This window comes from Mustelus asterias, chromosome 25, assembly GCF_964213995.1.
Source record: "Mustelus asterias chromosome 25, sMusAst1.hap1.1, whole genome shotgun sequence".
NCBI lineage: Eukaryota > Metazoa > Chordata > Chondrichthyes > Carcharhiniformes > Triakidae > Mustelus > Mustelus asterias.
Window position 1 is genome coordinate 50,384 of NC_135825.1, and position 13,963 is coordinate 64,346.

The 13,963-nt window shown below is 44.0% G+C and overlaps 1 protein-coding gene across 1 annotated transcript in view; it reads left to right on the forward strand.

Annotated features, from left to right (window-relative positions):
• strip1 (striatin interacting protein 1) overlaps window positions 1-13,963 on the forward strand; it is a gene marked incomplete at its 5' end in the record, with an annotated part of 173,283 nt that overhangs the window by 44,021 nt on the left and 115,299 nt on the right. The window contains 2 exons of the mRNA XM_078241923.1: window positions 5,176-5,396; window positions 9,448-9,513. Of these exons, the coding sequence (XP_078098049.1) occupies window positions 5,176-5,396; window positions 9,448-9,513 (287 nt within the window). The remainder of the gene's footprint in view (window positions 1-5,175; window positions 5,397-9,447; window positions 9,514-13,963) is intronic.

The following is a 13,963-nucleotide window of genomic DNA, read 5'->3' on the forward strand; positions in this document are numbered from 1 at the left end:
TGGCCTGGATGTTGGGCAGAACTCCGCCCTGTGCTATGGTGAGTCCATCCAGCAGCTTGTTGAGCACCCCATGGTTGCAGGTGGCAAACTGAAGGTGGTGGGGAATGATGCAGGCCATCATGTCCTGGGCTACATTGCCGGGCATTTCCAGATCTTGAATGGCAGTAGGATAGCTGGGGGCTCTGGTCTTGATGTGCTTGGGATGGTGATTATTGTGTACTGTGTAGTAGTCGATGGTTGTAGCCGAGGGGAACTGGAGACCTGGTCCGGAGGAATGGGCTTTGGCTAGATCAGGCACCAGCCAGTGGGGCCGCTGCTATGGGTTCCATGCTCTCTCTGTTCTGTGACTGTTCCCTGGGACAGAGGCTCATTAGATACTAGCTTCAAGTCCCAGGGGTCCGTTTTAACTGTGACTGGGCATGGCTTCAACTGGGGTGGGCTTTCGCCTTGGGAGCAGCCAACACCCATGGGCAGCAGCCCAGAGTGTCTCCCTCCCACCCTGTGCTGCAGCAATATTTTATGATTCTATTTTATTAGATTCAGTAACTTAGTACTTGGAACTACAATTTCTGATGAGGTGTTATAAACCAGAGTTCCTGTTGGCACAGTGGTTAACACTGCTGCCTCCCAGTGCTAGGGATCTGGGTTCAATTCCGGCCTTGAGTGACTGTGTGAGGTTTGCACATTCTCCTCATGTCCGTGTCCGTTTCCTGCAGGTGCTCCGATTTCCTCCCACACTTCAAAGATGTGCGGGTTAGGTTGATTCGCCATGCTAAATTGCCCCTTAGTGTCAGGATGGTTAGCAGGGTAAATATGTGTGGTTATGGGGATAGGGCCTGGGTAGGACTGCAGGTGCAGGCTCAATAGGCCAAATGGCTTCCTTCTGCATTGCTGGGATTCTAAGTTTCTATGATTTGCAAGGATGTTACTTATCCTGCACAGTGAGGAAGTAAGTCATCTGAGTTGAGTGAAGCTCAGTTAACTTATTATTGAAATTCTTGATTAGATGACAACATTGAATCTCATTCCTTACGTTAAACTTGTTTTGTAGATTTACACCTATGCTGTGACGCTTTGGCCTTCAATAATTGGAATCTGGGATGAATCTGATCTTAGTTATTAGTGTAAGTTGGTAGTGGCACTTTGAATCCAAAGATGAGAGAAATTCCCAAGGAACTAAATTCCTCATGTGGAAATGAAAAAGGAGCCACTAAAAACCAAAAAGTAGCCCCTGAAACACAAAAAAAGTAGCCCTCAAGAAAATCTGAGTCCTCAAAACTATTTTGACCTCTGTTGCCTAATTTCCCCTTAAATGTATCTACACCATTCACTTCAACCATACAAATACTGTGGCTACAAGGGCAGGTCAGAGGCTGGCAATTCAGAGGTGCATAACTCCTGTCTGGACTCCCCAAAGCTTGTACACTGTCTACAAGAACACAAGAAATAGGAGCCCATGGCCCATTGAGCCTGTTCCACTCTTCAATATAATCTTGGGCTTCAATTCCACTTTCTTGTCTCTTCCCCATATCTCCTGCTTCCCTGTGAGACCAAAAATCTGTCTCCCCACCCTTAACTATATTCAATAATGATGCATCTACAACCCTTTGGGGCAACAAATTCCAAAGATTCATAACTATGAGTGAAGTAATTTCCCCAAGGCCAAGTCAGGAATGTGGGCATCACTACAGCTGTTCCTGGGTAGTGTCCTAGGCCCAACCACCTTCAGCTGCTTCATCAATGACTTTCCTTCCATCATAAGGTCAAAAATGGGAATGTTCGCTGATGAATGCACAATGTTCAGCACCATTTGCGACAACTCAGACACTGAAGCAGTCCATGTCCAAATGCAGCAAGACCTGGACAATATCCTCGCTTAAGCTGACATGTGCCAAGTAACACTCGCGTCACACAAGTAACAGTCAATGATCATCTCCAACAAGAGTGAATCTAACCATCAATCTTGACATTCAATGGCATTGCCATTACTGAACTGTACCAACCGACTAAAGAACAGCTTCTTTCCTGCTACCATCAGACTTTTGAAGGACCTATCATTTATTAAGCTGATCTTTCTCTTCATCCTGTCTGTAACTGCAACACTATCATCTGCCTATCCTTTCCTTCTCCCCTGTGTACTCTGAATAGTATGTTTTGGCTGGATAGCGCGCAAGAAACAATACTTTTCTCTGTATTCCAATACATGTGACAATAATAAATCAAATCACTATCACCATCCTGGGGGTTAACATTGACCTCAAACTCAACCAGACTAGTTATATAAAGGCTGTGGCTGCAAGATCATATCAGAGGCTCGGAATCCTGCAGCAAGTAACTCACCTGCTAACTCTCCACTTGCCTGGATGAGTGCAGTTCGAACAACACTCAAGAAGGTCAATACCGTCTCGGACAAGCAACCTGCTTGATTGACACCACATCCACAAACATTCACTCCCTCCACCACCAATGTACACTGGACGCAATGTGTACCATCTACAAGATGCACTGCAGGAACTCGCCAGGACTGCAGTAGCTGCACTGTGGGTGTACTGACACCTCAGGGGCTACAACAGTTCAAGAAAGTGGTTCAATACCTCAATGCAATTAGGGATTTGCATAAGTTTTGACCTAGCTAGTAATTATCACATCCCATGAAAAAAAAGAAACACATTCTGTTGTATTGAGTTCCAGATTCTTACCATTCTTTGGATGCAGAGGTTTCTTCTGAATTCGCTGTTGGGATTTTTGATGACCGTCTTGCTTCCCCATAAAAGGAAGCATTATGTCTTGAAGGTCAATTGAGCCACAGTTAACACCAAATGTCATATGTAAAATTATTAAGGTTTGTGACAATACTGTGCCTTTAAGAAATGTATTTATGTCATGTTTCTTGTGAGGGTCTGTTTTATACTTCAGCTCTGATTACAACCGGCAGCCCACATGCGGAGCATGCAGAAAAATAATTGCTCCTAATTATTGGGATGTTTGTTGTTATTTTTGGGGTTGTCTCCTGGGATTTCAGAGTAGGGGTTAATTAGTTTGAGAGACAGGAGAAAGTCATGTGAATGGGCAGAGCCAGGCTTACCGAGAGACAAGAAGGCAGTTGTCTGGTGGGGTCTGCAAAAGGCAAGAGGTGTTTTCTCCCCTCTTTCTCTGGAGTTCCGCTGTGTGAAAACAAGTCTTTCTCTGGAGACTGCTGTCTGAGAGTCAGAAGACTCTATCTCTGTATCTCTGTCCAGAGGTGTTAAACCCCCCCCCAATATCCCTTTAGCCCCTGGAGCTAATTTCTTCTTGAAATCAGACAACGTTTTGGCCTTAACTACCTTCAGTGGTGTTGAATTCCACACATTCACCACCCCCGAGGTGAAGAAATTTCTTCTCACCTCAGTTCTAAAAGGTTTACCCCTTATCCTCAAACTATGACCCCGAGTTCTGAACTCCCCCACCATTGGGAACATTCTTTCTGAATCTACCCTGTCTAACTCTGATTAAACCACTGCCTTCCAAATGCCGAGTTATGAAATCCTTGATAATGGACTCTAGCAACTTCCCCAATACCGACGACGTTAGGCTCACTGGTCTATAGTTCCCTGTTTTCTACCTCCCTTTTTGAATAATGGGCTGACATTAGCTACCCTCCAATCTGTAGGAACTATCCCAGAGTCCAAAGAATTTTGGAAAATAACCACCAATGGATCTACTATTTCCAGGGCCACTTAAGTACTCTGGGATGAAGATTATCAAGGCCTGGAGATTAATCCGTCTTCAATCCCATCAATTTCTCCAAAACCATTTCTTTATAAAGCTGATTTATTTCAGCTCCTCACTAAAACATGTTTCTCTCAGCATTTCTGGCACATTATTCATGTCTTCCTTTGTGAGGACAGAAGCAAAATACAAATTTAATTCCTCAGCCATTCCTCTGTTTATGAATTCTCCCATTTCTGACTGTAAGGGGTTTACATTTGCCTTTGTCAATCTTTTTCTCTTTACATATCTATAGAAACTTTTACAGTCAGTTTTTATGTTCCCTGCCATCTTACTTTCATACTCCATTTTTCCTTTCTTAAACAACCCCTTGGTTCTCCTTTGCTGAATTTTAAACTGCTCCCAATCCTCAGGCCTATTACATTTTCTTGCCAATTTCTATGCTTCTTGCTTGAATCTGATACTATCTCTAATTTCCCTTGTAAACATGGTTTGGCCACAATTCCCTTACCACTCTTGCGCCAAACAGGAACAAACACTGAATAACCCTCAATGTTTATTTCGCATTCTTGGTCACCATGGAGCCACGTCTCCGTATATCGTACGCCTTTACATCTATCTGTGCAACTAAATAATCCATTTTGTTTCGAATGTTCTGAGCACTCAGATACAAAACCTTAAGGCAGGCACTTGTAACGTTTCTTTTCCCTTTCCTACTATTTTTTAGTTGGTCCTTACCTGATTCTGGCCCTTGATTTCTCTGCCTATCACTTTCCTTATTCTCCTTACTGTCTTTGCCTCTTGTTCTTAATTTTCCCTGCTCTGAGTCCTTGTAAAGGGTCCCATCTCCTTGCCATATTAGTTTAAACTCTCCCCAATCACTCTAGCAGGTATCCCCCAAGGCCATCAGACCTGATCCTGCCCAGGTGTGACTCGTCCGGTTTGTACAGGTCCCACCTCCTCCAGAACCGGTCCCAATGCCCCAGGAATCTGAAACCGTCCCCCTCACACCATCTTTTCAGCCACATATTCATCCTATATATCCTGATGTTACAGGTAGTACAGTCTCTTTTACGGTCACAGAAACGCCTGTCTATTCCCCTTACAATTGTATCCCCTATAACTATTGAATTCCCACACTTTTAACCCTCCCCTCTGCAGCAGAACCAACCATGGTGCCAAAATCAAAATCAGTCAAGGCTAACTTCATAATATACTTTGGAGTTTCCCATGTGGTCGCTGACAGGTTCAGATATCTGGAAATGAAATTTGCAAAGGCATTTAAGCTGATAAAGGAAGCCATGTGAAAAAGATGAAAGTGATGGAATAAGTTTCCAGAAAAGTGAAGTGTAAGTTTGGGATAATTGAATATTTTTGGTTTAAATGGATCGAGGGCTTAAACTGATTGCTTGGTAATAATGTCTTCCTGATCATAAAATTTATTTTGTTCTTATATTTCCTAAACAGGCACTTATGAAACAAGATAACTTGGATGCTTATAATGAGAAAGATCCATACAAAACAGATGATCCCCGTGAGGATGATGACGAGAACGACGATAATGATAACTCTATTGAGGCAGAGCCATTTTCTTTGGAAAGGGAAGAGGTTTTACCACCACCAATCCCACATCCAACCACTGAACGATTATCACTCCCAAAAGGGCTGCCTTGGGCACCAAAAGTAAGGTGAGGAATTTTGGCTAATTATTTGTTTAAATGGTTCTGTCCAGACTGTCACATCATTATGTGATAGAGAATTCCACAGGTTCACCATCCTACAGGTGAGATGTTTCTCCTCACCCAAATGGCCTATCCCATATCATAGAACTGTGACCCCTTGTTCCAGCCCCATCCCCAGACAGAAAAAACAACATCTCTGTATCCAGACAGACAAACATGCCAAAATTCTGTGTTTCAATGAGATCCCCTTCCATTCTTCTAAGTTCCAGTGCATATAGGCCCAGTTTACCCAGCCGCTCCTCATATGCAATCAAAGAAAAGTACAGCACAGGAATAAGCCCTTCAGCCGTCCAAGCCTGTGCCAATCATGATGCCCTAACTAAACTTAAAAAAAACCTTCCGCCCTTACTCGGACCATATCCCTCTATTCCTTCCCTATTCATGTACCCATTCAGATGCCTCTTAAATGTTGCTAATGTGCCTCTGCTTCCACCACTACCTTTGGCGGCATGTTCCAGGCACCCACCACTCTGCATGAAAAACTTCCCCCACACATCTCCCTTAAACTTTCCCCCCCTCACCTTGAACCTGTCCCCCCTTGTATATGCACTTCCACCCTGGGAAAAAGCATCTGACTATCCACCCTGTCTATGCCACTCATAATTTTGTAGACCTCTATCAGGTCTCGCCTCAGCCTCCGTTTTTCCAATGAAAACAATCCTAGTATATTCAACCTTTCTTCATAGCCAACACCCTCGAGACCAGGCAACATCCTGGGGAACCTTATTTTCACTCCCTCCAAAGCTTCCACGTTCTTCTGGTAGTGTGGCAACCAGAACTGAACTGGAACTTAGACGAATGGGAGGGGATCTCATTGAAACATAAAATTTCAGCTTTGACAAAGGGTCACCTGGACTCTAAATGTCAGTTCTTTTCTCTCCTTACAGATGCTGCCAGACCTGCTGAGATTTTCCAGCATTTTCTCTTTTAGAACTAGAACTGCACACAATACTCCAAATGCAGCCTAACCAAGATTTTATATAGCTGCAACATGATTTGCTAACTCTTGTACTCAATGCCCCAGCAGAGAAGGCAAGCATGCCATATGCTGCCTTAATCACCTTGGCCACCTCTGTTGCCACTTTTAGGGAACTATGGACCAGCATGCCCAGATCCCTCTGCTGTATAATTCACAAAGTATTATCCTGCCACCTCAGGAATCAATCTGATTTTTCACTGCACTCCCTCTCTGGCAAATATAGAACATAGAACATAGAACATTACAGCGCAGAACAGGCCCTTCGGCCCACGATGTTGCACCGACCAGTTAAAAAAAAAAACTGTGACCCTCCAACCTAAACCAATTTCTTTTCGTCCATGAACCTATCTACGGATCTCTTAAACGCCCCCAAACTAGGCGCATTTACAACTGATGCTGGCAGGGCATTCCAATCCCTCACCACCCTCTGGGTAAAGAACCTACCCCTGACATCGGTTCTATAACTACCCCCCCTCAATTTAAAGCCATGCCCCCTCGTGCTGGATTTCTCCATCAGAGGAAAAAGGCTATCACTATCCACCCTATCTAAACCTCTAATCATCTTATATGTTTCAATAAGATCCCCTCTTAGCCGCCGCCTTTCCAGCGAAAACAATCCCAAATCCCTCAGCCTCTCCTCATAGGATCTCCCCTCCATACCAGGCAACATCCTGGTAAACCTCCTCTGCACCCTCTCCAAAGCCTCCACATCCTTCCTGTAATGTGGGGACCAGAACTGCACACAGTACTCCAAGTGCGGCCGCACCAGAGTTGTGTACAGTTGCAACATAACGCTACGACTCCTAAATTCAATCCCCCTACCAATAAACGCCAAGACACCATATGCCTTCTTAACAACCTTATCTACTTGATTCCCAACTTTCAGGGATCTATGCACACATACACCTAGATCCCTCTGCTCCTCCACACTATTCAAAGTCCTCCCGTTAGCCCTATACTCAACACATCTGTTATTCCTACCAAAGTGAATTACCTCACACTTCTCCGCATTAAACTCCATCCGCCACCTCTCGGCCCAACTTTGCAACCTGTCTAAGTCTTCCTGCAAACTACGACACCCTTCCTCACTGTCTACCACACCACCGACTTTGGTGTCATCAGCAAATTTGCTAATCCACCCAACTATACCCTCATCCAGATCATTAATAAATATTACAAACAGCAGTGGCCCCAAAACAGATCCCTGAGGTACACCACTTGTAACCGCACTCCATGATGAATATTTACTATCAACCACCACCCTCTGTTTCCTATCCGCTAGCCAATTCCTGATCCAATTTCCTAGATCACCCCCAATCCCATACATCTGCATTTTCTGCAGAAGCCTACCATGGTGAACCTTATCAAACGCCTTACTAAAATCCATATATACCACGTCCACTGCCTTGCCCCCATCCACCTCCTTGGTCACTTTCTCAAAAAACTCAATAAGGTTAGTAAGGCACGACCTACCTGCCACAAAACCATGCTGACTATCACCTATCAATTCATTACTCTCCAAATAACTATAAATCCTATCCCTTATAATTTTTTCCAACATCTTGCCGACAACAGAAGTGAGACTCACCGGTCTATAATTCCCGGGGAAGTCTCTGTTCCCCTTCTTAAACAATGGGACAACATTCGCTAACCTCCAATCTTCTGGTACTATACCAGAGGCCAACGACGACCTGAAGATCAGAGCCAGAGGCTCTGCAATCACTTCTCTTGCCTCCCAGAGAATCCTTGGATAAATCCCATCCGGACCAGGGGATTTATCTATTTTCAGACCCTCCAGAATATCCTGCACATCCTCCTTATCAACTGTAATACTGTCTATTCTACTCCCTTGCAACCCAGTGTCCTCCTCAGCTATATTCATGTCCCCTTGCGTGAACACCGAAGAGAAATATTGGTTCAATGCTTCACCAATCTCCTCCGGTTCCACACATAACTTCCCTCTGCCATCTATAACTGGCCCTAAACTTGCCCTAACCAACCTTTCTTAAATAAGGAGACCAAAACTGCACAAAATAGTCCAGATGTGGCCTCACAAAGATCTCATCCTCAGGGAAGCTTCACAGTGTCTACAGGCCCAGCTCCCACTCCAAAACGTGGATTTCTAGTAGCTGCAGCTGGTGACACTTGCCGCACATATGGTCACCCTGGGCACTGGAAGTGTCCTGACGTCCCAGATTGCACAAGAGAGCATTCCACATGGTCTACCTGCCCTGCCATGACTTGCCCTTAAATTACTTCCTTTACTTTCACTTCCTTTAGTTTGATGTGTACTAAGAACAATAGAAATACTCACCAGACCTTACTTAGCAATGCTTCTCTTCTTCTTGAGGAAAGGTAGAAAGTGAAGAGATCATCTCACTCCCTCCTCACTCAACTCTCTCAGTGACCAAACTCCAATTTTTGGGGGAAGGGGAACCACTGCTGACAAGTGCCGATTTGCCAATTTGATTGTCACCAGGTTTCTCAGCTGTGAAGTGAGTCCCCTCCAAGCCTCGTTATGTTCTCGTTGATACGAACGTATGGAGCGAATCAATGGATGGTGGTCCTGAGCACAAATGCTGTCTGCTCATCTTTTTTCTTCAGATTAGTGCAGCATAAAGCTGCCTGGAATAGTGAGAGCTGAAGATAATGGAGGAGCAAAGCAATTTCTCCTCAATTTTGTTTCATTCCGCACAGCCTTTTCATTTAAATTTGCAGGAGTTCTATTCTTTTTGCCGAGCTCCGTACATATTTTAAAGGAGGCAATTTATCTCGCGTGTTGATGTGCAACCGCACATGTGAAGCTTACAGGGAACGTTGAAATTATATTGATAAAATAATAATGAACATTTGTACATATTTACCAAATTGGAAACAGTAATGGATTTAATTTTTGATCACTGATATCTCCAGCAGAATCTTGAATCATTTAATTTCGTAAAGTTAGTGCCAAAGCTCTTAGCATCCTTCTGTTAGATCTGTTTCCCCTGTGATGACTTTGAACTTTTGTCCTCGCAGAGAAAAAGACATTGAAATGTTTTTGGAATCTAGCAGGAGTAAGTTCATCGGCTATACATTAGGAAAGTGAGTATCTAATTCTGTTGTCCGATTGCTAAACATTCTTTTTGATTTTCAGTTTTTGTGGCATAAAAACATATTTTACCTGACAGCTAATGAAATAAATTGTGGTGGTTACATTGCAATGACTTGGCACATGTCCCCAAGTCCCACTTATTTCTGGTAGTGTTCCTCGAGAGCTGCATCACTGCCCAAGTGTTCAGGCTTTCTGCTCTTAACTGTACATACCTGTATATGAAAGTGTTGTAGAATGTATTTTTACCTTGTTGGTAGTCTTGCAATTTTTAAATGTTTTGTACTCATGAAGGTGAGAAATGATATCTAAAATAAGTACATTCCATTTCATGCATCTGGCATTAGCATGCAACACTCAAGTCAGAGATATATAATTAGATACAAAATAGTTTCTTCTATCCGTCCCAAAATTGCCTAACCCTCACCCCAGCCTACAAAAAAAACCCCGTAGTGTGCTACTGTAGTTTATTTTAGACACTCCCATCAATCCTTCTTGGACATTGTAGAAGGAAGGACTTTGGTAGCCTGACAGATATATGCTGAGGAACTCAACAGATCAGTAACACCATCTTTTACTGCTCACTAAGAAACAATCTGGTTTCCACCTTCCATTACAGGGCTCAGTTTGAATAGTTGAGAGAGTACTGTGGATGCTGGAAATCTGAAATGTAAACAGAAAATGTCGGAAAACAACTGACGTGGTTAGGCAGCGTCTGTGTAGAGAAACCTATTGTTATTGTTACAGATCTGTGACTTTTCATCAGAACTGGGAAAAGTTAGTAATTTTTTAAAAATATTTTTATTGAGCATTTTCAATGTTACCTTTTAGCGTAAGGTGCAACAAATCCACCCCAAAAATATGGATCACCATTCATTATGATCACGGCTGATCATCAAATTCAATATCCTGATCCCCTGCCATATCCCTTGATCTCTTTAGCCCCAAGGAAAGGCGCAGTGGTTAGCACTGCTGCCTCACGAAATCACGATCATTATCACGAAAGAGGTAGTGTTGGGCAAGTTAATGGGCCTAAAGGTAGACAAGTCTCCTGGTCCTGATGGAATGCATCCCAGGGTACTAAAAGAGATGGCGGGAGAAAAAGCAAATGCACTAGTGGTAATTTACCAAAATTCACTGGACTCTGGGGTGGTTCCCGCAGATTGGAAAACAGCAAATGTGACGCCACTGTCTAAAAAAGGAGGTAGACAAAAGGCAGGTAACTGTAGGCCGGCGAGCTTAACTTCTGTAGTAGGGAAAATGCTTGAATCTATCATCAAGGAAGAAATAGCGAGACATCTGGATATAAATTGTCCCATTGGTAAGACGCAGCATGGGTTCATGAAGGGCAGATCATGTTTGACTAATTTGGTGGAATTCTTTGCGAACATTACATGTGCAGTGGACAATGGGGAACCTGTGGATGTGGTGTATCTGGATTTCCAGAAGGCATTTGACAAGGTGCCGCACCAAAGATTGCTACATAAGATAAAGGTGCACAGTGTTACGGGTAATGTATTAGCATGGATAGAGGATTGGTTAACTAACAGAAAGCAAAGAGTGGGGGTAAATGGGTGTTTTTCTGGTTGGCAATCAGTGACTAGTGGTGTGCCTCAGGGATCAATGTTGGGACAGCAATTGTTTAGGATTTACATCATTGATTTGGAGTTGGGGACCAAGTGTAGTGTGTCAAAATTCACAGATGACACTAAGATGGGTGGAAGAGCAAAGTGTGCAGAGGACGCTGAAAGTCTGCAAAGGGATTTAGATAATCTAAGTGAGTGGGCGAGGGTCTGGCAGATGGAGTACAATGTTGGTAAATGTGAGGTTATCCATTTTGGTAGGAATAATAGTAAAATGGACTATTATTTAAATGGTAAAAAATTGCAGCATGCTGCTGTGCAGAGGGACCTGGGTGTCCTTCTGCAGGAATCTCGAGGAGTTGGTTTGCAGGTGCAGCAGGTAATTAAGAAGGCAAATGGAATTTTGTCCTTCATTACTAGAGGGATGGAGTTTAACAACAGCGAGATTATGTTGCAGCTGTATAAGGTGCTGGTGAGGCCACACCTGGAGTACTGTGTACAGTTTTGGTCTCCTTACTTGAGAAAGGATATACCGGCACTGGAGGGGGTGCAGAGGAGATTCACTAGGTTGATTCCGGAGTTGAGAGGGTTGGCTTTTGAGGAGAGACTGAGTAGACTGGGGCTATGCTCATTGGAATTCAGAAGAATGAGGGGAGATCTTATAGAAACATATAAGATTATGAAGGGAATAGATAAAATAGAAGCAGGGAAGTTGCTTCCACTGGCGGGTGAAACTAGAACTAGGGAGCATAGCCTCAAAATAAGGGGAAGCTGAGTTGAGGAGGAACTTCTTCACACAAAGGCTTGTGAATCTGGAATTCCCTGCCCAGTGAAGCAGTTGAGGCTACCTCATTAAATGTTTTTAAGGCAAGGATAGATACATTTTTGAGCAGTAAAGGAATTAAGGGTTATGGTGAGCGGGCGGCTAAGTCATAGAAATCATAGAAATCATAGAAACCCTACAGTGCAGAAGGAGGCCATTCGGCCCATCGAGTCTGCACCGACCACAATCCCACCCAGGCCCTACCCCCACATATTTACCCGCTAATCCCTCTAACCTACGCATCCCAGGACTCTAAGGGGCAATTTTTAACCTGGCCAATCAACCTAACCCGCACATCTTTGGCCTGTGGGAGGAAACCGGAGCACCCGGAGGAAACCCACGCAGACACGAGGAGAATGTGCAAACTCCACACAGACAGTGACCCGAGCCGAGCTGAGTCCGCAAAAAGATCAGCCATGATCTTATTGAATGGCGGTGCAGGCTCGAGGGGCCAGATGGCCTACTCCTGCTCCTAGTTCTTATGTTCTTATGTTCTCACAGCGCCGGGGACCTGGTTCGATTCCCAGCTTGGGTCACTGTCAGTGTGTAGTCAGCATGTTCTCTGTGGGTTTTTTCCAGGTACTCCGGTTTGCTCCCACGCTCTGAAAGATGTGCTGGTCAGGTGCATTGGCCATGCTAAATTCTCCCTCAGTGTACCTGAACAGGCACCGGAGTGTAGCAACTGGGGGATTTCCACAGTAACTTCATTGCAGTGTTAATGTAAGCCTATTTGTGACACTAATAAATAAACTTTAAACTTTATTTCTAATTCCTTTCTGAAATCGTACAACGTTTTGGCCGTACTATTTTCTGCGGTAGTGAATTCCACACATTCACTGTTCTCTGGGTGAAGACATTTCTCCTCACCTCAGTTCTGAAAGATTTTGTAGACCTGATAGAGGTCTACAAAATCATGAGGCATAGACAGCGTGGATAGTCAGCGGCTTTTTCCCACGGTGGAAGTGTCAATTACAAGGGGATACAAGTTCAAAGTGAGAGGGGGAAAGTTTAAGGGAGATGTGCGGGGGAAGTTTTTCACGCAGAGAGTGGTGGGTGCCTGGAACGCATTGCCAGAGAAGTTATGGAAGGAGGCATATTACCAACATTTAAGAGGCATCTGGATGGTTAAAGAATAGGGAGGGAATAGAGTGTTCTGGTCCAAGTAAGGGGAAAAGGTTTTGTTTTGAGTTTAGTTAGGGCACAGAATTGGAGGGCTGCAGGGCCTGTTCCTGTGCTGTACTTTTCTTTGTTCTTTGATGGAAATAATACAGAAACATTCGAGATCAAGACTGGAGCCAAGCAGGGATGCGTCATTGCCCCCAGCTTTTTCTCCATCGCCACCATCCTCCACCTTGTCAAGAACCAGCTTCCAAGTGGAGTGGACATTGTCCACATGATGGATGGAGAACTTTTCAACTCAACCAGTTGAAATCCAAGAAGAAAGCAACATTGACATCGCTCATAGAACTTCAGTATGCGAATGAGAATGCCATCTCTGCTCACTCAGAAAAGGATGTCCAAGTCATGCTTGACAACTTTGTGGAAGCGTACCAAAGAATCAGTCCCCCCCCCCTTAACCGCAAGAAGGCTGAAGTATGTTGTCAATACGCACCTGAAGTATGTTGTCAATACGCACCAGTGCAAGATCCAGTGTCTCCCTCCGTCAAGATCAATGGAGAAACCCTCCCAAACTTGGAACATTTAAGGCTGACATCGATGTGGAGATCCAACATTGTGTCCAATTGGCGAGAGCGACCATCGGACGCTGAAGGATAAGAATTCAATGACATGCTGAAACATATATAAATGATTTGAAGGAAAATGTAACTGGTTTGCTTAGTAAGTTTGCGGACAACACAAAGGTTGGTGGAATTGCGGATAGCGATGAGGACCGTCAGAGGATACAGCAGGATATAGATCGGTTGGAGACTTGGGCAGAGAGATGGCAGATGGAGTTTAATCCAGACAATTGTGAGGTAATGCATTTTGGAAGACCTAATACAAATGGGACATATACAGTAAATGGCAGAACCTTTA